This window comes from Mastomys coucha, unplaced genomic scaffold, assembly GCF_008632895.1.
Source record: "Mastomys coucha isolate ucsf_1 unplaced genomic scaffold, UCSF_Mcou_1 pScaffold11, whole genome shotgun sequence".
NCBI lineage: Eukaryota > Metazoa > Chordata > Mammalia > Rodentia > Muridae > Mastomys > Mastomys coucha.
Genome location: NW_022196893.1, coordinates 22182303 through 22210173, shown reverse-complemented (window position 1 = coordinate 22210173; position 27871 = coordinate 22182303). Strand labels below are relative to the sequence as shown.

At 42.3% G+C, this 27871-nt stretch overlaps 1 protein-coding gene across 1 annotated transcript in view; it reads left to right on the top strand.

Annotated features, from left to right (window-relative positions):
- The window catches only part of Slc2a13 (solute carrier family 2 member 13), a 323576-nt gene extending 295987 nt beyond the window's left edge, over window positions 1-27589 (top strand). Inside the window, exons 8-10 of the mRNA XM_031353230.1 lie at window positions 19441-19562; window positions 19701-19853; window positions 22956-27589. Coding sequence (XP_031209090.1) covers window positions 19441-19562; window positions 19701-19853; window positions 22956-23182 — 502 coding nt within the window. The 3' untranslated portion in view covers window positions 23183-27589. The remainder of the gene's footprint in view (window positions 1-19440; window positions 19563-19700; window positions 19854-22955) is intronic.
- The last annotated feature ends 282 nt before the right edge of the window (window positions 27590-27871 follow it).

Sequence of the window (27871 nt, the reverse complement as noted above, 5' to 3'; positions counted from 1 at the left end):
TGTTCTTGTTCTGTTCTTTAGGCAGTTGTGGTTTTTTCTGGTGTTGCCTGGATGGCCCTGATGGCAGCAGGACTTCTTGGGAAGTGGCAGGGAGCCATGGACCAGACAGTGGGGGTCAGGTTACCTGACTCTGCTGGCCAAGTCTCAGGCAGAGCCCACTCTGTATGCTGTCCCTGGGCAGACCCTACTCTGCAGCCTGTGTCCCAAATGGACCAACTGGAAGGGTGGGCAGATGCGACTAGGGTGGATAGTCAGGCAGGGTTCCAAGCTGGTTAATTTTGGGGGCCGAGAAGGTTTCCATGGGAGGCAAGATGGTCTTAGGCTCCTGCAAGTCTCCTCTAGACTGAAGAGCAAGCCCAGAGCTAGACATTGGGGCTCAGAGGACCATTTACCACTCCCCTCCACAGGCTGTCCCAGGTGGACTCTCAACCTAGATTATATAATGAGACCTCTATTCCAAACATAGACACACACACCCCCCAAAAAAAATAATGTAGAGATGTTAGCCGTGCTTGATTTCAGCTTTTGGCTATTTGGCTATTAGAGGCACTTGGCCGTGTACAAGAATGACCAGACAGAGAATGAGCTCAGACTTGGCTGTTGATTGACCTTCAGGTTTAGTCTTTCTTATGAAGAAGTGGGGTTTTAATTAATAGTGAGAGACAGGATTCATATCTATATCCCCTAAAGTAAAATGGAACAGAGGATGGTTTGCTTCTGAAGCTGAGCTCCTGAAGTTTAATGTTCTCTTTCAAACTGCCTCGGTTCCTAAAATACCAGGACTCCATACTTCTTTCTGTAGTCATCAGGGACAGCCCGACTCTTCTACCATGCTTAAGCCCTGTCTCTGAATACCGTGATCTGTGTGGAATGCGCCTTTCAGGTCCTTTGGAATATTTTCCTTTCTAGGTCAGAACCTGAAAACACACTAATGCTCCAGCAACCCTTCTGGGAAAACATTTACCCAAAGCAAGAAGGTTTTCATGAAGAAAACCTTATGTCTTAGGGTTTATAGCTGTGAAGGAGACCCCATGACTGCAGCAACTCTTACGAAAGCAAGCCTCTAATTGGTGCTGGCTTACAGCTCAGAGATTCAGTCCATTGTCATCTTGGTGGGAAACAGGCAGACATGGTCCTAAAGAAGGACACTAGAGTCCCTGGCTTGAGCATCTGAAACCTCAAATCCCACCCCTAGTGGCACACTTCCTTCAACAAGGCCACATCTCCCAATAGTGCCACTCCCTATGAGCCTATAGGGGCCATTTCATTCAAACCACCATACTTTATTTTGTGTGGCAAGCATAGGACTTCTGTGGCTAGTCCTCATTGCTCTAGGCGTTTTGTTTTGTTTTGTTTTGTTTTGTTTTGTTTTGTTTTGTTTGCGGCAGGTCTGAATACCTGCACTCCAGAGAATACAAGGATTACTAGAATCCAAACTGAAGTCCACAAATTAAATAATTCCTGGTCCCTCTGTTCACAAGATACCAAACATACAAATTTGCCCATTGTTAATTTCATTTGCTCAAAATATCCCTCCTAATCTTGAGTTAGAGCTGATCTCCTGGACACCTCTACACATGCAGATATGCTAAGCCCTACTTCAGAACCTTGTCCCTTGTCCCTTGTCCCCACCCTATGTGGTCCAGAACTGCTAGGATCTCTCCCTCTCTTGTGAGTGCCTACACATAGTTTTGTGTTGTTTACTGTGTGTATACTGAGAAGTGTAAGAATTCTACCTCTTACCTTCCAGGTTCTTTTCAGATCTTACTCTAACTAGTATCTAGTTTGTAGTAGATGATTTTTAAATATTTATTTCACTTGGAGATTTCTTGGAGTCACTACATTCAACACATGCTCTGGACTACCAAAATATGTAATAATTTATACTCCCAATAAAGGACAGTTTGCATTCCTGTTTATTCTGTCCTGATAGTGGGCTGCTGGAGATAAAGTAAGGGTTACTTTGTCAAGAAGGAAAATTATGAATTTGGAATAGGGACAGCTAGGATAGCATAGTCACCAAATGGGAACTGGCCTGGGGTTCTATCCTTAGCACTCCAACAAGACAAAGAAAGGAAAAAGAAGAAGAAGATCACAGGTTATTCTTAAATTGTCTATTGAGCTCCAATTGTATACGTATTATTTAACTCTATGGTATACTCTGGGTTACTGGTAAGCCCCTGGATCATACTGGTGACGGCAAAGAAAGAGAAAGGATTCTGGTCCATCTCTATGAAAGCCTCACGTGGTGGAATCAGCATCTTTATAAAAGGCTAGCAGGGCTAGTCAGTGTGACATCATTTGTTCCAGACTGGCAGGGGATCAGAAGAAAGGCTGGACAGTGAATTAGTTACTTTTCTCATCGCTCTGATCAAAGCAGCATAAGGAAGGAATGGTTTCTCCAGGCATACAGTTTGAGAGTTCAGCCCATCATGGCAGGACCATGAAGCAGCTGGCCTCATTATACCCATAGTCAGGAAGCAGAGAGATGAATGCTACTCCGCAGACTCCAGCCTGTGGGATGGTGGTGCCACACACAACCAGACTAGGCCTTCCTTATTCAGTTAAAATCTTTCTGGGAATATTCTTAGATCACAACTAGAAATAGGTTTCTATGGTAATTAGAAGACCCAGTCAAGTTGACAGTAAAGATTAACCATTATAGCTTGATTTGGATACAGCTGCCTTATATTTAGAAAAATTGAGATAAGTCTCAGTTTGTTTCATTGTTGATGGTCAGTGGCAGGGGGCGAGGTATCAGGAGTTTCTATGAATCAGGTAGAAAAGGGGGATCACAATTAAGATGCTTGCCTATGTAGCTACTGTGTTTAGCTTTTAGTAAAGTGAGACAGAAACAGGAGCATGCCGCACAGCTGATAGCTTCATGATACTAGCTTTCCGTCTTCTCATCACTTAGACAATTCCTATATTAGTAGTTAATGATGCTCTTTATATTTGAAATAATTTCTCAGACTTTCTAGACATCTTCAAGCAGTTAAGTAACTTCTGGGGAATTTTTTAATTCCTTGCCAACATGACTATATCAAGAAAATCATTATGTAGCTTCATGCTTTAATCCATTATTAGAAACTTCCAGGCAGCACCCTATTATTACATTTGAATGAGTGTTCCCCTTGTAGGACATCAGCCACAGCAAATGAATTTTCTAGTTATTGAAGTCATTGTGGGATATTTCCAGCTCATGTAAGCATCCTTTCTGTTCTAATTATGGGCTGGAGTTTAGGATCAAAATTGATCCTGAGTCAGAAGAGTGTGTGGAGGCCAGAGGCCTGGGTCTGCTGACGGGCTCTCACTCTCTGAGAAGCATTTTGCCCCACTCACTTTAGCTGATGGCGTCAATGCATTATTTCCTGTCCGTGTGGGAAGAATGCTAACTTGGGGGGTGTAAGACAGTTTTCTTCCCATCCCTGTTTCTGTTAGAATTCTCCAAAAAGAAAAGTACTCTGGAAAGAGGTCTCTATACTTACCTGAACTAGAGGGATAATTATGTGGAGGGAATACAAAGGAGTAAAATGAGGTTCAAATGCCCCCGCTGTGTGTGTGTATGTGTCTTTAGATACGTATGTATATATACATATATATCATGTCTCATATACATAAGCAGAGCCATGATGCTATAGCTATTATAGGTAAATGATTTCATATATATTAAGATATTTTATCTATAACTCATCTGTACAAGTATCAGTTCCATCAAGTGAAGATTCAATTTAATCACGGCCACTTCTGCTAAGAACACGGGTTTACTGAGGAACGCACTTGATAGGAAACAGCTGTACAATGGAATTCAAGAGAGAATTTTTAAACTCCCAGAGGATCCTATTGTCAGCCTACAGTGATAAATCAGCCTGCATTCTTCCCGCACATCTGCAGAGAGAGATGAGCGAGCGGTCCTGTGTAGGCCCTGTTTGCAGTGGAAGGAAACAGAATCGGGTGCTGGTATGGCTTGCTCATGACAGTGTGGATGGACTGTGTAATAGTTGCAGGGTGTAAGAATGCCACCCTTCATGCTGCCGTTCTAATTGCAGTGAAACGGGAAAGCATAGCTGTCTCCTCAGATGCTCATGGTACAGTGGAGAAAAATGGCCCCAGCTTGGCTTGATGGGAACTCATGAAAACATCTTAATTTCTCTGCTAAACATCTGAGCGATGGATGCTGTGCAATGTGGCCTATGAACCTAAGGAAGGGAGAGGGAAGGTGAGAGCCATTGCATCCTTCCTGGAGTTAACTATTATTATATATTGAGGGTCATAAAATTCCCAAATAGCCCAGAGCAGTAATGGTCCAGTCAAGAGCATTAGGCTTTGTGGAAAAGAGTCAGGTCTCTGAAATGGACCTGGAGGGCATTGGTGTCTATTGCCATCCTGAATCCCATCAAGGCACACCAAACTCTGCTCCAGAGAAATAATATTGGCCCTGATAGATTGTGTTGTTGGTTTCATTTACTCTTTTGGGTTTTTTTTTTTTTTTTTGGCTTTAATTGATTTGAATTGTTAAACTATTATTGACTTATTGGCAATCAATGATAACCAATATGTTTGACTCCAAATTCGTTGTCTTTCTTCATTCATTTATTCACTCACTTTTTATTTGCCAAAAAATTATACGTTTTGCCAAACATTACATATTGTCCACAATATCAGAACAACAGTGTGTGGCTATGGCATGGCTGGCTGTAGGAAAGCCACATTAAACAGTATCTCAGGGGCTCAGGCAATCTCAAGTTATCAAGGCTTCCAGAAATGTGTGTGTGTGTGTGTGTGTGTGTGTGTGTGTGTGTCAGCTTAAGGGGTTAGTTTTGAGCTTCAGTACTTCATAATGAAGACTGTAAATGTTTGAAATACCACTGGTATCAGGAAGGTAGAGTAGCCCAGAATCCATATGCAGGGCATAAACAATGTGTGCCTTTGCCTCAGCTAGAGAATGGGATGCCTCCCAGCAAGTAGCTCTCTCAGAACTCAGGAGCTGGCAAAAATAGTATACTAGAGCCCTCTGGACCCTGTGCTGGGTGGCAGCGGAGGGCAATGATGCAGAAGATTGGTTCAGATTAAACCTGTGTTCCTGTGTTCTGAGCTTCCCAGTGAGTCAGTCAAATCCAGGAGACCTCATTTTCATTATTGTAAAGGGATTGTTCCAGACACAGTGTTTGAATTTATGTCTCTGCTGTAGGTGTCTGGCTTTATTTGATGACCTCTATCTCATTAAACCCACCATCTTTCACATGACTCACAGATCTCATAATGTATACGTGAACTTGAGGCTGTTATTTGGGGGAAGACCCCGGGGGATCAAACCCAGGCTTCTGTGTGCATGTTGGTTCACAGACATAAATTCTGAGCCCCGCAGTTCTTTTAATTAATTCTGTGCCCACCTCAGTTGAAATTGGCCATGACTCCTTTGCACTTAGCTTCTCTATGTGGTTGGCTGATCATGACAAGAAATAAAAGGAGAGGGGGATTAAAGAAAGATCATCAGAAGCTGACAAAGAGAAGTAGCAAGGAAATGGATTTGGAATGATCCTCCAAGGAATTCCAAAACATGAGAGTAGTGAGGTACAGCAAAGCTGGGCCAAGTAGGATGCCTCCAAGGAGTCAGCGGGGAGAGGTGTCAGAGGGTCTTATTCTACTGCAGGAGTGGAAGGTTTTACCAATTGTCATACACTCCCAGGAGCTTTTAGACACTCAGTTACGATGACTACTTCATAATAAACTTAGCCACTATTTTACTAAAACATTTCGAGACTCTTGAGTTCTTCAATCTATGGCTATACCCGAGGAGATATGAACCAATATGTATGTATATTCACACCTATTTGGGAACCTCCAACAGACCAAAGAAACAATTCCACCAAATCTAGCTTAGGGATCCAGTCAGTTTATTGAACTTATTTACAGGATTGTGGGCAAGGAGTTGCTTACAAGAACATGAATGGCTCCAAGGTCCCTGGAGCACCAGAACCCCAGCGCAGTGTGGGTGACTCAGCCAGAGCCTCAGCCCAGAGCTGTGGTCCCAGGAGGGATTGGAAGGGAGCTGAAGGATGCTCTCCCTGTCTGTAACTCTCTACATGAGGAGGAGGGCAATGTTACCTTCCCTGTGAAACTCCCTGTGCTACTGGCTGGAGGGAAGCCTCTGGCTCCTTGCTTGAAATCTCTGAATGCAAAGGAGGAGTTTAAACCTTAAGCCACCATATCCTAAAGGAGATAACCTGGATGTTAAAAATATGAGTTCTCTCTCTTTCCCTCTTGGTCTTTTGCCTTCTTGCTTTCGATCTGTCCCCTTGCTCCTTCCCCATTTCCTTTGCCCCTCTCTCCATGTGTTCATGGCCATCCTCTACTCAACTACTTTCTCCCCCCCCCCGCCTTTCTCTGCCTCTACTACCCTCTTGACTCCCCTCCCCATGCCCTGAATAAACTCTATACTAATACATATACACTACATATATATCTATGTGTGTGTGTGTGTGTGTGTGTGTGTGTGTGTGTTCTAACCAGATGTAACACAATGATGCTAATCTGCAGCCCCAGAAAGGTGGTATGATGGCTATCTATTGGGCTTGTGGAAAAATACAAATGATAACTGTAAAAGGGAGCCCAACAGAGAAAGAGGCAAAAACAGTATGAGGTCACAGTCATGGAGACCAGCAGATCGAGAAGATAATGAAGACAATACGACATCAAGGATGGTTATAGCTACTAATAGATTTATAAATAGGGCTTATTTTTGTCTTTAGGCAAGAAAGCAACCTTTCTCTCCACACCTTGTTTGTTTGCAGGACTCAGTTTCCTTTTCCTTGGTAACTGAATAGTAGGAAGGATCTGAAGGTGGTATAGACCTCCTCAACCTCATCGCCCATTCTTTTCCTTTTGGGATACAGGGTTTGTGCGTGAGCAGAGGTTGCCACGGCATTAAAGATGTCCCCTTTTGACTCCCCTTTGTGTTGTCCCCTGTCCTGGCAGAGTTCCGGCAAACTAAAAGTAAATTTCTCATGATCGTAAAGGGAAACAAAAGAAAAGGGGCCTTCTCACTCAGATGCAGAGTTCCTTAGATACTCTAAGAGATTTGGACCGTTCCCATGTCCATCATAAAACCTCACATCTCTGGTGGTTCTCAGTGTGCCCTACTGTAGGGCTAGCAACACTAGCTTGAGCGTCTGTGGTGCCCACTGTGCCCTACTGTAGGGCTAGCAACACTAGCTTGAGCGTCTGTGGTGCCCAGTGTGCCCTACTGTAGGGCTAGCAACACTAGCTTGAGCGTCTATGGTGCCCAGTGTGCCCTACTGTAGGGCTAGCAACACTAGCTTGAACATCTATGGTGCCCACTGTGCCCTACTGTAGGGCTAGCAACACTAGCTTGAGCGTCTATCCCTTTTAGACTTCCTCCTTCCCCTGCTAGCTTTGAACCAGTCACTTGAGCCGTTGAATATTGAAGTGTAAGTCCCCGTGATGAGCATCCCAGGGCTTATTTCTTTGACCTCAGTGAAGTGATACGTCTGCCATAAGTACCTCCAGAAAAGCAAGCATGAGCACTTGGGTGCTAGGATCTGACTTGCATGATGGTACCCAGATTGTCATCCTAGTTAAAGAACAGGGCACATGTCTCAGGACCTGTAAGACTAAACCCATGTTTTGGGAATGAGACTCTCTACAATAACAAGGAAAAGATAAGAGTTTATCAATGGGATAAACCAGAAGGAAACAAAGGATGGGAACAAGGGGATCCAGGAAGGAGTGTGGTGGGAAGTCGACTAGAGTGGCAGCCCAACCTACTACATCCTGAGCTCACCTATCCAACCCCTAGACAGCTGTTAGCCTGGTCTCCCGCTCCTCAAGCTACATCATGGCTTGTATCTCATTCCTCAGCCCCTGGGGCCCATTGTACTGTAACTAATGACTTCCAAGCCCTGACCCCGTCAGGGATTGTATTTAACCCACAGGGCCCCTGGCTAGAGCAACACACAAACCCACTGACTGTCAGAATCCTGGGGGTGGAGTAGGCTACTGCCCTGCACCAGCATTTCCCACTCAGCATCTCATCCTGTCTATGGATGCAGTCCCTCCTCCTCTGTTGACCATGAGCCTCTGTGGGCGACATGTGGGGCCTGAGAGCAAGAACCTCTCAGAGACAGAACCTTGGAGCACAAACCAGTCTGCCAATCTCCATGAAACCCCAAGAGGAAGTAGAAAGGAGAGAAATTGATGGTTCTGGGGAAGCTAGCAGTTATATGTGCCACGGATGCAGAGCTTCCACAAAGATGCCACCATGTTGGCGTTATGGCTGTTGCCGCATTCATGCTGCCATGTTGGTATAATGACTGTGACCATGTGAGCAGGACTCTCCTTGGCAGGCTCAGATAACTGGCACCCACCAGTGGCCACCAGACAGATATGGTTGCATCTGGCAGATATGGTTGTATATGGTACCTCTGAGGTATGTGCCTAGCTTTTTTGGCATGAGTTGTGGCACTTGGGAGTAGGGAGGGGTCAGTGAGACAGGGGCCTAACAATAACCTTAACCTCCGACTACATCCCACAGTTGCAGTGGAAGGAGATATGGGTTGGATCTAGTGGTCTGGGCTACTGTCAGAGCCTCAGCTGCACCACCCCAGTTGCTTGATGAGGTCTCTATGCCTCATTGGTGGAAATGAAAGGAAGGGGTGGGGAGTAGGAAGAGAGAGTGGCTTTCAAGGTGGAGCTCTTGTTAAAGAAGAGAAACAAAGCATTCTGGGATTCTTTCTGAGTAGAAGTTTTTAAGAGATTAGAACCATAAACCTCACCTCCTGGCTTCCTAGTCTACCATATTGGTTGGAAGTATCCATCAGAGTTCTGTGGGCATCCAATGATTCTTCAGGTTCTTCTGTCCAGGAACTAAGTTAAATCAGGGACACATGGATAGAGACCCGGCGCAGATGTTTTAAAGGTCAGAGACTCAATGACGTCTTTTCCCAGAAAATAAAAACCTTCACAACTCGTTTGTCCAGCATAGGCTTTTTTGCGTGCACATTGTTTGTTACACCAGCCTTGATAAGTGAAGTTTTCAGGCTCTTTCTCCCACTGGCATCTTTTATAACATGATGTGACATCACTCTGCCTCTCCAATTGGAATCATAATTACTGTACCAATTATCACTGAATCCTCCTTGACATTAGACACTGTTCCCACTTGTCTTCTCATATTCTGTGCATTTATTTTTTCATATTTAGAGTGTATGAATAACTGGTACAAATCCCCAATGCTGTAATTTATATATAAAGCTAATTTTAAAAATAAAAATAAAAATCTTTTAGCTCTGTCTCTAATGCTTTAAATTTACCACATCACTAGTATAATTGCTTAGGAATTCTAAAGGTCTCCTTTTCGCTAGAAAAAAAAAATTAACTAAAGAAAGACTGTCATTTTCCCCCAAATTGGTTTTATGTAACAATCCTATGCAGAAAAAAAGTACAAAACCAAATACAATGTGGGCAGATAAGGTACTAGGGAACTTTTTGTGCTTTCCTTAGCATGGTATGCATGTCACAAGTGAGGGGCTCATACTGTGGTCACCTGTAGACCTGTAATTAGAGTGTAATTAGAGTGTACAGCTGCAGTTAACATAAAGGACTCTATTTTTTGGTTTTAGGTTTTTGTCTTTTGGGTTTTTTTGTTTGTTTGTTTGTTTTCATATTAGGTTACTAAGTAGTGACTAGAGTTAGTGTGAAGTAATGAGTCACTTTTTAAACAGTAAGTTCTCTTCGCTCCTTCATTGAGATACTCAAAAGTTAACATTGCTTCTGAAAACTATGGGAGTCTGGGGAGATGCTTCTGTGATTACAACTGTCTTCGTAGCTACTTTTCCACTGCTGTGACAATGACAATGCAGCATGACCAAGACAACTTACTAAAATGTTTATTGGTAGTGGGGATTACAGTACAAGAGGATGAATCATAATGACCAGAATGTCAACAGGCAGACAGGCAGGGGGCTGCACAGTAGCTGAGAGCTTACATTTGATGCACAAGCACAAAGCAGAGAGAGGGGAAGGGAGAAGGAAGGAGGAGGGAAGGAGAGAGGGTGAGAGGGAGGGAGAGAGGGGGAAGGAGGGATGGAGGGAAAGAAGGAAGGAGGGAGGGGAGAGAGGGAAGGAGAGAGAAAGGGAACGGGGAGAGAGAGAGAGAGAGAGAGAGAGAGAGAGAGAGAGAGAGAGAGAGAGAGAGAGAGAGGGAGAGAGAGAGAGAGATTGGTAATGGGGTAATGGTGTGGGCTTTTGAAATTTCAAAGCCTGCCTACAGTAACGCATCTCCCTCAACAGTGCTATACTTCCTAATCCTTACCAAACAGGTCCACCAACAGAAGACTGAGTATTCAAACACAAGAGCCTTATGGGGGCCGTTCTCATTCAAACTGCCACAAGATTTCTGGGTGCTCTTGCAGAAGACCCCAGTTAGGTTCCCATCACCTATATTGAGATGCTCATGTCTGCCTGTAATTCCAGGTCCAGGGGCACAACTCCACGCTAGGTGTCTACAGGGACCTGCACTCATGGCCACATAACCCCAGACACCCTATATACATCAATGCACATGTAATTAAAAATAAAAATGAATCTCAAAGAAATGTGTATTATTATTTTCCTTTGATTGCTTGGTATTTTGTTTATTTTTTTCTCAGATAAAAATAAAAGATGTCCTTTCTTGGGGGACACTCTGTGCTCCCCTATGCACACCCCATAACCACTTTCAAATTCAGTCTTATCATATATTCCCACAGCTAAGAGAACTATCAGGGCTAACCTCTAGCCTTGAGGCTGTAGCTTGGTAGTCTTGTCCCTAAACATCACAGTCCCAGGCAAGAATAGACAAAGCATGCTTTGTTCATGGTCTAGAACTGTCGGTTAGCAAAGAAAGTGTGTGTAGGCAACCCAGCAGAATAGAAGAGGTACCACACAGGCTCTCTAGCAAGTCAGTGATGGCTAGATTACAGTGATGAATAGCTTGCCCACGACAGCTACATGAAGTCTAATGCACCAGAAATAAAACTAGAAAATCACCTCATCTAATGAATGCACCCCGTTCCTTTCCCAAAGTCAGATTCAGGAACGTTGCCTCCTTGGGGAAGAGAGAAAAGTTCTAAGGTTTTCAATAAGGAAAAACATGAGGTTATGCTTTTTAAATATACGCTGTGTTTCTCTTCTGCCCCCTTCTGTACATGATTAAACCAAATACATTTGTTGTGAATAGAACAGTACGGGAAGCTCGTCCTGTGCAGGAGGGCAGGGGTGTGTTCGCAGGGGTAACTGAAGCCAGAGCAGGTGTGGATTTGCATTGCTTAATTCCTCTCCTAGCTTCTTTGGTTTACAACTGTCAAATCTGATGGGGGAGACAACTGTCCCATCTTCAGACAGTGATTAATTTGTTAATGCTGTTTTGAAGGAGAGTGGGCTCTGACAAGCCAGGAAACCTCACTGGTTTATTTGGGCTGTGTCAGACTTCAGTCTGCTCTTTCTGCAGATGGATATTCATTCCCACACAGCCAGAATGGGGTGTCTCTTTTTCTTAGTCCTTATTTTTAGTTTCCTACAAAATAATGGGCTTATGACATTTTCCTATGTGGATATTCCGGTACAGGGCTCATCATCACCTTTATGCCCTGTATTTGATTGGCCTGTGCTCTTTCTCCTTCACACTCCCTCCGTTCATTGGATCATCTTTTCTGATTTTGCCCCAGGATGATACGGGAATGATCCTTACTTAGCACAACATGGCTTCTACTATGCTCACTTCTGCCCGCCTGTTCTTTTTAAGAGCATCCAGTGGTGCTAGCCATGGCTAGAACGGTCCTACAGAGCGGAGGCGTGCAGCCCCGTGGTGTTCAGAGTCCACATCTTGGTTCTGCAGTTGAAATGTCTAGTGTCTGGTGATCTCACAGCCTCAGTCATTAGCTACCTGCAGACTTCTGAATGTATGTCTCTACCAGGCGGGTTCCTCGGCGCTTCCTGACATCTACTCAGGGAAGACAGCGAGTGATAGGCTCGCTCTACCCTGTTCAGCCTGGCTGGCAGGAAAAGCTGTGCTGACCAGCACACAGTTCCCCTTAAAATACACAGACTTTGGGCAAAGCACTGTGGTGAGAAAAATAGAAAATAGAGGTTTTCAGGAAATGTCCATTATTTGTGAGCACCCCCCACCCCCACCCTCCAGGAGCTTGTCTACCTAAAGCCTTTCTTTATTCCTGTCTTTTCCTTCTCTCTTGGCTTCATTTCCTTCTTTATTATTTTCTTACAGGTAGAATAACTCAAAACATGTTGTCTCTGATGAGAAGTTAAGGTGGAGGATATTGAGTTGAAGATTTTATCAGGAGATGTCAACTGTTGCTTTCTGCTCATAAGCCTGTAAATATACAAGCCTCGTTCATTGCTCAGAGACCTCAGCTCCACAAAGAGCTGTGCTGACTAGAGGTTAAGATTTTTTTTTAAATATACTTCATTCACTTTATACCCCAGTCTCTGCACCCCAATACCCCTCACACAGTCCCTCCCCCATCCCCTATTCCCTTCTCCACTGAGAGGGTAGAGGTAGAGGTTCCCCCCTGGGTAGCTCCCCCACACACACACACTCTGGTACATCAAGTCTCTGCATGTCTAGGCACATCCTCTCCCCACTGAGGCTGGACAAGACAGCCCAGTTAGGGGAACGTACTCCACAGACAGGCAACAGCTTTAGGAGTAGCCCCCACTCCAGTTGTTGGGGACCCATATAAGAACAAGCTGCACATGTGCTACATATATATGGGAGTGGGAGGCTAGGTCCAGCTTATAGCAAATTCAGTCTCTGAGAGCCCACAAGGGTCAGGGTTAATTGACTGTTGGTATTCCTGTGGAGTTCCTATCCCCTTTTGGGCGTGCAGTTCTTCCCCCAGCTCTTCCATAAGAGCCCCCAAACTCCATCCAGTGTTTGGCTGTGGGTATCTGCATCGGTCTCAGTCAGCTGCTCACTGGAACCTCTCAGAGGACAGTTATGCTAGGCTCCTTTATACAAGCATAGCAGATTATCACTAATAGTGTCAAGAGATTGGTGCTTGCCCATGGGATGGGTCTCAAGTTGAGCTGGTTATTGGTTGGCCATTCCCTCAGTCTCTACTCCATCCCCTGTCCCTTAGTTCTGTACACAGGATAAACTTGGAGTCAAAAGTTTTGAGGATACATTGGTGCCCTGCTTTTAACAATGGTTTTTAAATGCCATAACTTTCCTTCTAGCCCACCACCCGCCAGAAGTAGTGGAAAAGAAAGGTTATTAGGATATGGGGGAAGTAGACCTGTTTAGAAATTGTTCTTTGGAGCAATCCCATCTGTTTCGTTGGGGAATCGGCAGTTCAGTTCACAGGAGTCAGCAGCGGCAGCTCAAGCCACTTGCAAACACTTCAAGGCTATTCCAGCGGTCCAGTTCAGTAGTGTGGGGACAGCCAATAGGAATCAGCAGTGGTGGCACGACTTAGCAGAAACAGCCAGGCCTCAGCCAAATGGTATAAGTTGGCAGGAGCAATCACGCCAGGAGAAGTTCTTGGCCATGCCTCTCTCAGTGAAGTGAAGATCAGCGAAGACCCAAGACTAAGAAGTGTGGCAAAGCTAGCTAGGCAAGCCAGCCAAGCTCTGTCACTGTCAGTTGAGTCCTACTTATACTCCCTCCAAATATTATGTGACCTCCATGGGTCTTGCCTCACCATGGGTCTAGCCTTAGCACATAAGTCTGTCTTAGCAAAACTCCACGTGAGTCTGTATCAGCTGACATCACTCTGTCAATTGGCTTGAGTCTACAGAAGCAGCAAAATATTGCAAGAAACTCACAAGAAAGATTTTTGTTTGGTTGGGTTTGTGTGTGTGTGTGTGTGTGTGTGTGTGTGTGTGTGTTTCTCTTATGGAGTCATGACAAATGGAGCTTAACAACACAATGTAAGGCAAACCAATATATGTGTCGTACATGCCTTTATCGAGGAACCCTTCATCACATGTCCTTTCGAGTGCTTGCTTTAGCAAAACATCTTTTCCTCTGTGTCTGCCTCAGCAAAACAATCCTTTACAAGTCTGACCCAGCGAAACAACATCCAACACAACTGACTTTCCAAAGAAACCAGAAGTTCCTATTTCAGATTCATACTTATCGCCTCACAAAACTCTATTCTAAATGGATCAAGAACCTCAACATAAGACCAGATAACATGAATCTGACAGGAAGCATAGCAGTGAATAGGCTTGAAACCACTGTCAGAGATTAGATAGGTAGGCTGGTAGGTAGGTAGGTAGATAGATAGATAGATAGATAGATAGATAGACAGACAGACCTTTCTAAACAGGACACCTAAAGCACAGACACTAAGAAACATAATGAATAAGCCATCATGAAACTGAAAAGGCAAAGGACACCATAATTTAGGGAAAGTGACAGACTACAGAATGGGAAAAGATCTTTATTAGTTACACATCTGATAGATGGTTAGTGGATAAAATACATAAAGAATTAAAAACACCGAGCATCAAGTAAACAAATGATCTAGTTACAAATAGGGCACAAAACTAAGCAGGGTATTCTCAAAAGATGAAACAGATATGGTTGAGAATTACTTAAAGAAATGCTCAACACCCTTAAACATTAGGGTAATGCAAATTCAAACTACTTTGAGACTTCACTGTACCCCAGTCAGAATGGCCAAGAACAATAAAACCAAAGACAACGCATGCTGGCTGGGATGCAGTGAAAAGGGAATGCGTACTCCACTTCTGCTGGGAGTACAGACTTGTACAGCCACTGTGGAAACCAGTGAGGCAGTTCCTAGGGAAGCTGGGAACTGGATTCACCTCAAGATCCAGCTACCTCACTCTGGTATATACCGAACAGACTCTGCATCTTACTCTAGAGATGCTTGCTCAACTGTGTTCATTGCTGCTCTGTCCATAATAGCCAGAAATTCACAACTGCCTACATATCTATTAACTAATGAATAAACAATGAAAACATGGTAGGCATATTTACAAAATAGAATGTTGCATAATATCCTCCTGTTAAAAATGAAACTATGAAGTTCACAGGTAAACAATTGGAACTAAAAATTAATCAATTTGAGTGAAGTGAGCCAGACATTAAATGGCAAATATTGTATTTTTTCTATTATATATATATATATATATATATATATATATATATATATATATAAGATTTAAGCCTAATATATGCATGCTGTAATCAGAAAACCACCCACTGAGGTTAGGTACCTAGTAAGAGACTGGGTGGTGAGAGACTCTTCCTAGGAATAAGAAGTAGGATATATTGTTATGGAGAGACAAAGGAGAAACTAGAATAAGAGGATTAGATAGGGAGAGGACTGGAGAGAAGGCAAGAGGAGTCAATGTGAGAGGGACAACTACCACTAAAAGTCTTTTGAAAAACTAGTACCAGGCAGAAGTTTCACTCCTACTGGCTAGCATTCATGGTTCTGGAAGGTACTCATCACCAGGATCACCCAGCTACAATACCAACCTGCCCATTATACATACTGGTTCAATAACTTCACAAGTATTACAGAGGAAGGAACAACTTTTTTATCAGACTTAAGTCTCACCCTATGAGATCGAACCCATTTTTGACACTACTAAGGTTTCCAAGAAACTAAGAACATGTAGATCACAGAGCTAGAGGAAATCCTGCTATTCTACTAAAAGATATATCAATAAAATGTCTGACTCCTAATGACATATAGCTATGCCCATTGATCAGAGCCTCATTCAACCCACATCAGAAAAACGGCTTCTTATAGTGTATGAGAAGTAACACAGAAATCTGCATCTGGACAATTAGAAGAGAGTAGAAGACTTTGGAAAACTAAGCTCTAAAATTCTTTTTAAATAAAATCCTCCTCTTCATGCCTCAAAAAGTTATATGGAAGAGGGGGCTTAAAAAATTTAAGAGCCTTAAGTGATGGATGACTCCAAGGAAACTCTGTCCTCTAGATACAACAGGACTCATGCAAAGAGATTTACAGCATAAACAAGCCTTGGACAGATGCAAGCTAGACACAGTTCCAGCACTGGGAGGGAGAATTGTATGCCCCTAACGGAGAGAGTATCTGTAACTGATACCTGTTGGCAAAGGGAAAATCAGTGTGATGGCTATTCCTGGTTGTCAACGTGACTACATCTGGAATGAACTACAACCCAGAAATGGATCTTGAGGCTGGAGGACACAGGTTTCTGACCCGAATACTTACATGGAGATCTTGAGGAGTAGCGGCCATAAAAAGCTTAGACCTGGGCAAGCCTTTGATCCCAAGAGGCTCATCCCTGTGTTCAAGACCAGCCTAGGACACAATGGGCTCCAGATCCAGGTGTGGTGGTACACACCTTTAATCTGGGCCACACCTTCTGCTGGAAGCCAACACAAAGACATTGGAAGGAGGAAGATTCACTCTTCTTTGCCTGCTTGCACTTACTTGCCAGCACATCTGTTGGAACCTACATCTTCAAGATTAGCTGATATAGAAGACCAGCTAAAACAACTAACATCAAGGGACTGAGAAACTAGTAGATTTTTGTATTTCCCATTCATAACTGTGCATTGTTGGGTTAGTTGTACAGACTGTAAGTCATTATAATAAATTCCCTTAATATATAGAGACATTTCCTAAGTTGTCAGACTCCAGAGAACCCCGACTAATACAAACAGTCTTTACTGAGCATATCAACCACTCTAAAGGATAGGCATCGTACCTAGGATTAGTTGGCCAACACAAAATAAACTCAATAGTAATTTTGAGAACTTCTGTTTAACTTTGCTTTGTTTTGGCTGTGTGTGTTGTGTCTTATCAATCTTATCAGTTGTTATGGTTTGAATGAGAATGGCCTCCATCATTGCTCATATATTTGAGTGCTTGATGCTCGGTTAGTGGAACTGTTTGGGAGGGATTAGAAGGTGTGGCCTTCAGCTCGGTCTACAGAGTGAATTCCAGGACAGCCAGGGCTATACAGAGAAACCCTTTCTCGACAAAACAAAACAAAACAAAAAACAAACAAACAAAAGAAAGAAGGTGTGGCCTTGTAGGGAGGTTTCAAAAGTCCATGCCATGCCCAGCCCCTCCATCCTCTCTCTTCCTGCTGCCTGCAAATTAGAATGTAAAGCTCTTAGCTACTGTTCCAGTGCCATGCCTGTCTACTTCCTTCCATGGTGATCCTTTCTATTATAAGAGTTGCTTTGATAATGGTAGATCTTCACCATATAAGAACAGTAATTCAGACAGAAGTTGGTACCAGGGACTGCGGTATTTATTACTATGACACGTCTGAACCAGACTGCAGTATGGAGGGATATGGAACACTTTGGAACTTTAAACTATAAAAACAGTTGAAAACTTCAAGCAGGACGTAATGGGCCATTTTAATAGGAACTTGAAAGACATTAATTCTAGGGGTGGTTTGCAATATTCAGGCCCTGCTCAACATATTTCATAGGGAAGGATATTATCAAATACTATAGATCATTCTTGTGATATTTTGGCAAAGAATATGGTTGTGTTTTACCATTGAGTGAAAAATATGTCTAAAGCTAAACTGAAGAGTTTTGAATTAATGCCATTTCCAGAGGAAATTTTAAGATAGCTTGCTGTTAACTGTGTCACCTGGTTATTAGTGTTCATTAATTTTTTAAACTTTTTTTTGATTCTTTGTGAATTTCACTTTATGCACCCCAATCCCACTCATCTCCTATTCCCTTCATATCCACCCTGTCAACCTCTCCCACAAAGGACAACAAACATAAAAATAAAAAAAATATAATAAAACAAACGAGCCATCTGGCCATGGAAGCGGTGGTATGTCACGGTGTGTCATACAGTATAGCCTTTTGTACCTACAGCTTTACTTGCGAGTGTTCATTGCAATGAGTCATTGATCTGGTTTGAGGCCTCTGCTGCAGTCAACACAGCTGGAAGGAATTGGATATCTGAAAAGAGATTTGACCTTGGGCATAGCGATACAGAACTCTGGAGTTTGCCCTTCCTGGGTTTTGCTGTAGTTTCTGACCCGTGTTTCCTCACTATGCTCCCCCCACCCTTTAAAGTGGTGATGTATACTCTGTGCTATTGTGCATTGGAAATTATTTGCTCTTTTGAATTTGATTTTAAAAGATTGCTGTGGGTCTCAGAACAGACATTGGACTTTTAAACAGTAATAATACTGAAAGACTATGGGGATTTTTTTTTACATTGGACTGAATTGCATTTTGCATTATGATATGGGTTTGAATGAGAATAAGCCCCATAACACTCATATGTGTGGATGTTCAGTTCCCAGTTAGTATAACTGTTGGGAAGGATTAGCAAGTATGGCCTCCTTGAATGAGGTGTGGCCTTGTTGGAGGAGGTGTGTCACTGACTTTGAGGTTTTCAAACCCTTGCCAGGCCCAGTGGCTATATCTGTGCCTCTCAATCTCTGTCTATCTGTCTGTCTCTCACTCTTTCCATTTGTCTCTGTGTCTGTCTGTCTCTGTGTCTCTACCTGCCTACCTCTCTTTCTCTCTCTCTCACCATCTCTCTCTCTCACCATCTCTCTCTCTCCCTCTCTTTCTCTCTCTCCCTCTCTCTCTCTCCCTTTCCCTCTCTCTCTCCCTCTCTTTCTCCCTCTCTCTCTCCCTCTCTCTCTCTCTCTCTGCCTTTCCCTCTCTTTCTCCCTCTCTTTCTCCCTCTCTCTCTCTCTCTCTTTGCTGTGTATGGGTTGGGATGTAAAGCTCTTAGCTACTGCTCCAGAGTCATTCCTGTCTGGTTTCAATCATGATAATCATGGACTAACCTGAAACTGTAATGAAGCCCCAAATTAAATGCATTCTTTTATAAGGGTTCTTTGATCATGGTGTCTCTTCACAGCAATAGAACATGAAGACATTAGTCTTTTGCTTTTTTATTCTGATCTTCATTTTTTTGTATTTTTATGGGGGTTTCTTGCATTGTTTTTGTTTCTTCTTATTAAAAAAATTCCTATATTCTATTCTGATCATGGTTTTTCCTTCCTCAACTCCACTTGATGGATCATAATGGCGTAGACTACAAACTTTCCACCTCAGTGTACTGACCTAAAGAAACCCTGGAGGGTTGCTCAGTCTAATGTAGCTTCAAGTTAGAAAACAGTTCTCATTTGTGGCAGACAGATAAGAAGTGATGCATGGCTTGTCCACTCTGGAAGTGTATTAAACTCTAATTGTATGGATTTACATCATACTCTACATTTCATTCTCAATTTAATATGATTGTTTGCATATGTATGTTCAGGACTTAGCATTTTAATTTTCTAAGAAAAATGTTTCTCGTTCCTTAGGATGTTGAGGAATTTCCAAATACATCCAACATAATCACATTAATTTCTACAGCTACATCCTAAAACACTGAATTAATACATGTTTTTCAGGTGTGAAAATGAAACCAAGTTCAAAGCAGAAGATGTTCACTGGGCTTACAGTTTCTGCCCTACCCCATACTCCTGGACAGCACTCGTGGGCCTGGTGTTATATCTTGTTTTCTTTGCACCTGGTAAGCAAGGCTTTGTTACCTTTGCATTGCGTTGTCCCCTCTTGGAAGAGTCAAGGTTGTCCCCTCTTGGAAGAGTCAGGGTACTGTGTTTCATTCTATAGGTGGTGTTTACTGTAGCTTTCATTATTTACTTCTCAGGAATGGGACCAATGCCCTGGACTGTGAACTCTGAAATCTATCCTCTCTGGGCAAGAAGTACAGGAAATGCATGCTCAGCTGGAATAAACTGGATTTTCAATGTGCTGGTTTCATTGACCTTTTTACACACAGCAGAGTATCTTACATACTATGGTAAGAGCATGTTTTTTTCAGTGTCCTTTCATTGTTATTTCTGATACTCTATCCTTAGATACCCTGACTTTGTGAGCGAGGCCACATCCTTATGTTTTGGCTCTACATAGTACCTCTGTACAGATTTTACCACTCCGAGGGTTCTGGACAGTGTGTCTGGGAGAGCTCTCTTTTCCTAAGCTTCTTGGCTCAAGTACTGATGTGTATCCTCCACAATTCTTCTAACCCTGAGCATCCCCATGCCCACCAGGATGGAAATCCTTACAGCACAGCTTTCAGTTTAACAAGGACTCAAACAGAAAATAAGGCGCTGGAAACAGGTCTGATGAGATGTCCCATGGGAAAGATGGAGCCCCACACCTAAGCAGACTTGGTGCAAGCCCAAGAGTAGCTCACCCATTTGAGACACCGTGCCAGCCACCGAATCATCTGCCCAGCCAGGACACACATTCTGGCACCATGGAGCCCAGCCTCCGAATCATCTGTCCAGCCAGGACACACATTCTGGCACCATGGAGTCCAGCACTTACCACTTCCAGACCTAGGGGCAAGAGTCTTGAAATGGAACTGGGTAGAGACTGCAGCTTTAGGGAAACACGGGTGGGTAATGGTGCATTCTGGAAGTTCTTTGCGAAGCTATTTCAAACCTGTGTTTACTAAAGTAAAAAGATCTTGTTCTGTCCCTTCCTGACCGTCCACCCACCACATGCATAGTGGCCTCGTCTACATGATTTTATAAGTTGTGATGATATTAAGTTGGGATAATTTTTAAAGGTGAAATGTATTCATCTCTCTGTATTCATATCTTCATAAGCCCACATGATGTATGTAAATTTATTCTATGTCTGGTCCCTTCTGATACCTTCCCTGCATACCTTATCCTATGACATGCTCTGGGCATGCCCCTACTTTTACCATACACCAGAAAGCCCAAGAAGCCAGGCTTGTGCTTTATCCAACACTGTGCTCCTGTCTCTTGTCAGGGGACTAGGAGGGCAAACATCATGTTCACCTGTGTAAGAATGACAACTGTGAGGGAGTATAGAAATCTGTTTCCTCTGTCTTCAGGACCTTCTGCTATGGCATTGCTGTAGTTAGTACTGTGAGGCCAATGGTTCGTTATCCTCTCTCCCATTAACCACTTGGAACATCTGAAACAGCGGTTCTCTACCTGTGGGTAACAACTGTCAAAAACAGATTCTCAGTGGTCTGTAGGAACCCCTAACCATACATTTACTTTTTGTTGCTACTTCATAACTTGTAGTTTTGTGACTGTGTTGTCTCAGTTACGAAGACCATCATAAACATGTGTTTTCCAGTAGTCCTAACATATAGGTTGAGAACCACTGATCTAGAAACATTCGTTTTCTTGAGAAGGAAATGATAAGCTGGTGGTGTGTTTAGACTATCCGTCTTTGTGCTGCTTCACAGCTAAAAATGTTTCCATAAGCTCACAGACTTGTTTTCATGACATGACGACAGGTGCTACTTGTCACCAATGATGCTTGAGAATGCTTACATACATGACGCGTTCTCTGTATAGACTAGCAGCCCAAGAAGCATTTTTTATAGAGACCTGCATAACAAACATCCATGCAGTAAAGCTTTCCCTAGCGAAATGCTCTTTGGGGGTGAGGTGAGGTAGGAGGCATCAGAGGGGGCCAGACTGCTCTTCTCCGTGGTTTCGCATGGCATGCACTTCCATGTACCACATGGGTTTATAGCAATGTGAGAACACATCTGTCCTGTTAGAAAAAGTGTGGGCAGCTGACCGCACAGTTTAGATAGGGCCTGAGATGGCTTTTGTCAGGAGTGCGCAGGGAGAAGCCATGCTTCCCTCTGGTCAATCCCCTGGCCCCTTAGTTCTACTAACAGTGAGGGCATGTGGCCAGTCTGGTTAGTCTTTTGGGCTCATGTTTTAATCTGTAGGGTAATGATTTATGAAAGTGTGTTTTTATATTCCTGATTAATAAGTATGCATCCTGATGATAGATTTCCATGGAAATATCCATTTTTTTTTTCAATTTTTTAAGTAAGATCTCAAGTTTTGAATCCTTCCTAAGCATCAGCATTTAGACTTGCTCTGTAAGGGTGTTCAATGGCATTCATTGCTAAAAATAATCAGGGTAAGACAAGCACAAAACCTGTACAGAGCATGTGTGGCAAGATGAATCCCACAGAGAGCAGTATACTAAAGTTATCCATTATTGGAGTATTGAAACTGAAATGTGCTTATTGACTGTTTTAGTATGTTTCCCAAATACATTTTTAATCTTGAATTTAAGAGAGGATTCTCATAAGATTTCTCTCAGAAAAAATGCTGAGGAATTATATTTCCCATTATCACCCTTGTCGGACTATAATGTGCAGTAGCCTGCCTACCCTTGAGCTGCAGCTGAACCACAGGGTTCACCTGGCAGCGCCACAGTCAACAGCCAACCTGCCTGCTCTGGAATCCTCAATTTCAGCTAGGGTTTCCTGTTCAGTAGAATTATCTGGATACTGTTCACCGTTGCGAATCAGCATTTCAAGGAGGAATCTAGTTTGGGTGGGGTCTGTTCCTTGATGTGTTTAATTTTTTAGAGATATGGTCTCAAGTATCCCAGGCTGAGAAAAAAGAAAATTAAGAGAAAGGCACAGGATGACCTCCACATGTGAGCATAAGAAACATGGAGAAAGGAATTGCTGTGAGCTCCATGGAGCCATTAACTCAGCAGGCCATCACTGTGCCAGCTCCCAGAAATTGAGATTTCTCCTGACCGTCTATGCAGGAGATGAGACAGACCCATGCACACCCAGGGTAACAGGGCTCTTTGGTTCTTCTAATACCAATGAGCGTATTGAGAAAACAGTCAGAGGAGGGCAATTCTCCACAGCTTGGAATCTGCAGGCAACTTCTGAGCTGAGCTTATCTCTGAGCCTGCTCTGTTAATTTCCTTCCATATGCAATGGCATGGTTTGAGGTTTTTTTTTATAGTCATAGGACTGAAACAGCCAGGTAAGGCAGCTTGGCGGGCATCATTTGGTTGCATTTCAAACTATAGCTATGTTTGAGTCAAAAACCCACCCAGGGCTGTTCATCATGTTCTTTTCCCACCTCAGGAGCGTTCTTCCTCTACGCTGGATTCGCCGCTATGGGACTGCTTTTTGTCTATGGCTGCCTTCCTGAAACCAAAGGGAAAAAATTAGAGGAAATCGAATCACTCTTTGATCACCGGCTATGTACATGTGGCACTGCTGACTCGGATGAAGGGAGATACATTGAGTACATCCGCGTGAAGGGAAGCAACTATCATCTCTCCGACAACGATGCTTCTGATGTGGAGTAACTTTCTCCTGGTGACTTGCTAGTTACTGAAGTGAACGTGGCTGGAAGGCCAGCGGTTGGTCACTGCCCTGCTCGCAAGCTGAGTCTCCCCACAGTCCTTGCAAATGACTCCATATTCCAGAAGACTTGATGAGCAGAAAAATACAACCGTGGTGATGTTTATTTTCATACACAGAAATGCTAAAAAAAACCCAACAACAACAACACAGATTTTTCTTAAGCAAATGTGTATATGCCCTTCCTGCGACAGTCTAGACATTACTGTTGTACCCAGTGACTTCAACTGGGATCCCTTTCTCCTCAGACCACATATAATTGTTAGTGGCAAAACAGTCAGTGCTAATCTAAGCAGATTACATATGTATATTTATAAAGGATTATTTAAAATGAGCTAAAGATATTTAATGTCAAAACATGGTCTATTGACCCTAAATTTTCATATCGGGTAGTGGCTTTTCCCTGATCAGCACAAAGCGAATACCATCTAAATTTCCATCCACAAATTCAGAAGTCCTGTGAAGACACAGCTGTCCCTCTGGCCTTTGGGTTCCAGATGTTGGCTTCTCCAACACAGATATGGAAATTCTCTCAAGAGGCTGAGTACACAGGATCTTTTGAACATTATCCAAAGCGCGGGCCTTTTAAGGGTTATTTTCATACTTTTTTTGCATCAGTGATGAGTATATTTGCAGAGACACGCTAGCATGTTTTGATAAGTATATTTTATTGTCCAAGTAAGAAAGAACAGATTTTTATATATCCTGATTTGTTAGTCACTTTGGAATGCAACTGTAAATGTGAAGCAGTGCCAGGTGGCCAACTGTATTCCAGCGTCAGTTCCACACAGACTCTCTTCATTGTCATGCCCTGGCTCCTGCTGTTCTGTGCCTTCCTTGGTGTTAAATGACAGCTGCTGGCAGACTGATACACAAGAGGAAAGAAGTCAGTGGCAGAGATGTTGTTGACATTTAATTTAAATCCTAGGACTTCTTCCTCCAGATGTTTTATTGGCTCATACTAAGGACAGGAGCACACCTCACTGTTAATTACTTGCGATTTCCCCCAGAGGACACGAGCTACTTTTGATCCCATGTTCTTTTCTCATTCTTAGTAATTTGCTACGCAAGCAAAAATTCGAAGCGATGTCTGCTTCTTCATCTCAGACATGGTCTGGTTTCTGTCTGGAGACATGGAGATTTCTCCATTGGGAAAGAAAACACAGCTAGGTTCTGATGCCACAGTTGGTAAAACACGTTGACTTTTCATTGCATCTCTCAGAGTAGATCTATGTTCATTCAGTCCTGAGTTCCCAGTTCATACCACCCTACTAAGAGCTGTGTGATACAAACAAAATTTCTTGCTCACAAAAGTCATTTCTTGTAAAGCAATGGATGAATCTAGTGACCAGTTAGGAATGCATCGCTTTGATGCTGCACACCATGATCTAAACATCTAATTAAGGTCCATGCTCAGGTGAGTGATGGCTAGGGACAGGAGAAAGCATCTCTGCCAGGCTCCAAAATGTTTCTTCTTGCTCCTTCTTACGGCAATTTCCAAGCAGAGACTGCAGCGAAGGAAGTTATCCTCCGGTCACCAGAGGTTCTTATACAGTCAATTTCCTGCCCTACAAATCCTTCAGCCCAAAGAGGAGGTTCCCTGTTTGGTTAGTTAATGTTATTTAAAAAAAAAAAACAATTAACATAATATTTTTGAAAAAGTTTTCCTCAAATTAGGTGCTTTGAAATTTATTTATAGAGAATATTAGTACTGTTTTTTTTTCTAGAGCAGAAGATATTATTTAATAGGATGTATTATTTGATATTTCTAACCTCCTAAGCTATTTCTTAACTCAATAGCATTTTATGAGATCAAATGTGGTACAGTTAACATATTATGGGAAGAAACAAATGAATAAAGTGCTCCTTTTAAAATACATTTTTCTGATTTGCCCAACCTGTTGCCTCAATTCTTCCCTTTGAGGCCCATGTAGCCTTAAGCACACAGGAATCTCAGCAGAGCTGGCCCAGGGTAAAGGGACATCTAGAATCCTTAGTCCTGAGAGCTAGGTGTGACCTGTTCTTGCTGACATAAAAACAAGTATGTTCAGCTTTATGTCCATAAATTAACATAATATTGGGAAATCATCCACATTCTTCTTGCCCTGTTCCCTTCATCACATCTAAAAATTATTTGTTATCTATATAGTAACAGTAGTTCATACCTTTAACATACAAGACAGAGAGGCGCATATGAGACTTACTCATAACTTGTAAAAAGCAACTCAATACTTGAAAAGGAACCTCTATAATCCAGATATGAGTTTTAGATTTGCTGAACATTTATAATACATTAAAATTTCAGATTTTTATTCTATCAAGCACCTCTTCTCTTAAACCATCAAACATATATTTTGTAGGACAATTCCTATATGAGATGATTTGACCAGATGCATTAAAATAGACATATGAAGCAGTATACTTACTACTGCGGTGAGAGCTTTCTTTCCAAACACATTCCAAATCCAATACAGGTGTACTTCATTTGGGAACACTGGGTGACAATCTGGCTGGGTGGCTAATGTGCAGGAGAATTAAGAATGCATTATTTTGTATACATGTAAGCACATGCTGTTGGAAATGATGTAAAAAGACTTGATGCTGCGATCTGTGGGGACAGTTCAGTGTTAGAGCTCTGGCCTGAAAAGATTGGATCTTAATATTTTTCTTCCATATAAACATCTATAATAATTTTGATGGTTACACCTACATTGGTCAGCATCCAAAACATAGCTTTGAATATACATGTAGAAGATCTAAATAAAAGGCATTTCCAGGAGAAAAACCACCAGAATCTTTTCAACAGTTGATCAGTGAAACACACTTTAGGATCCAGTGTTAACAATTGTCACTCACTCTAAAGTGAGAGAGCAGTGAAAGTACAGAATGTATGGATCTTTGCTGTAACTTCAGTGTCCACTAAACAGAAAAACAGACTGGGAAAAAATTGACGCCTGACCCGTTTAGTTTTAAGAGCAAAGTAAAATTGCAAAGTATTGTTAATACTCATACCTCTTGGGGCAGGGGTGAAGTAGTGTTTTAGACAGCACTACCCATGTCTTCTATAATAACTGAGTGTGATAAGGTTTCAGTTAGCAAGTTCAGACCATTTCCCTAACTAGAAATAAAAAGGATTAGATGGTGCAACCAGGGCAAGAGTAGAAGATTCCTGGTAGATGCTCTCTAGAAAACTATCCTACATTCTACTTTAAACCGCAAAGTTAGAGATGAAATTTACCGTTCAAAAGTAACTACTGCCTATAAAAAGACTCAGAATTATCCTCTGGGTTAATTTTTAACATCCTTCAGCCTATCGATTTCTACCAATCCTAGCCTCATGCGCAGGAAGGTTCAGTCAGTTCTCCAAGGCAATCAGTAGAGCTGCCTTCTTGGGCAACATCAATCAGTTGCAAATGCCAAACAGCTAACTAACTGCTCAGCTCTTCCTTGTGTGCTGTTTAGGGAAGACAATCCGTATGTGCCAATCATCTTCAGAGAGTTGCTTTATGAATATTCATGTTCAGAAGTACCAGGAAGTATTTTATCGTTATCATAATGTGCTTGTGAGTTCAGAACAGTATACTTCTCTAAATCTTCATATGTGTACAGTACAGTCTAGAACACTTTAGTCTTTTGGTCAACGGTCTTCATTGACTTTGTTTACAGGTAATATTCACATTTTAGACAATTAGGCTCATAGGATTGATTTCTTGTCATGTCCATATAAATAAGAAGTGGACTGTGCAGGTAACCAGTACTCAAGCTTAAGAATCAATACTTTATAAAGTTTTAAGATTTTGCTAAATTCAACATCCCATTTCACTTAAAGTTTAGACAATATAATCAACTCTAGCCAAAGTAGAAATTTATGACCTATATACATGTCCAGATTCTCTGGTGGCTCCTGTACTATGTCTCACTTGATGTTACAATACTGTTTGTGATAAATGTTCTAATTTCTATTTAGGAACTCTAAATATACATCTCTATTCAATCAGGAGTCTCTTGCTGTTAGAGGTGTATGTATTTTGAACTGTATTTCATTTTCTAGTGCATGTTATTTATGGTTTAATACTTGACAAATCTTGACAAGTTTAGTCTTTCCATTTTTATCTGTGACATACAGAATATCTCTCAAAAACTGCCACTGTCCCATTTACCAAATCATGCTAGCCTATGCTGTATCAAAAGTATGTTCTATTTTATGGAGATTTAGTGATATATATGTAAATGTTTTTTAAGTTATTTTATTGAACCTCAATATTTACATGAAGTTATAATCTTTTTTTAAAGAAAGTATCAGTGCCAGAACTGTATAAGAAAACAATCAAATAAAAGCAAAGATAATTCACTGTCTTTTGCTCTTTACTTCAGGTCTCACCTTGGATTTTAGCCTCTAGGTTACACAGTGAGTACACTGTGGGAACTGTAAACAGAACAGAGTGTTGTTTTTTTATTAATTTTAATTTTACGCATATGGGCATTTTGCTTGCATGTAGGTAGGTCTACCATATGCATGCCTGGTGCCAGTGGGGGCCAGAAAAGGGAGTCAGATCCCCTGGAACTGAAGTTACACATAGTGTGAGCCACTGTGTGCGTGCTGGAATTACTCTGAAGAACAGCCATTGTTCTCA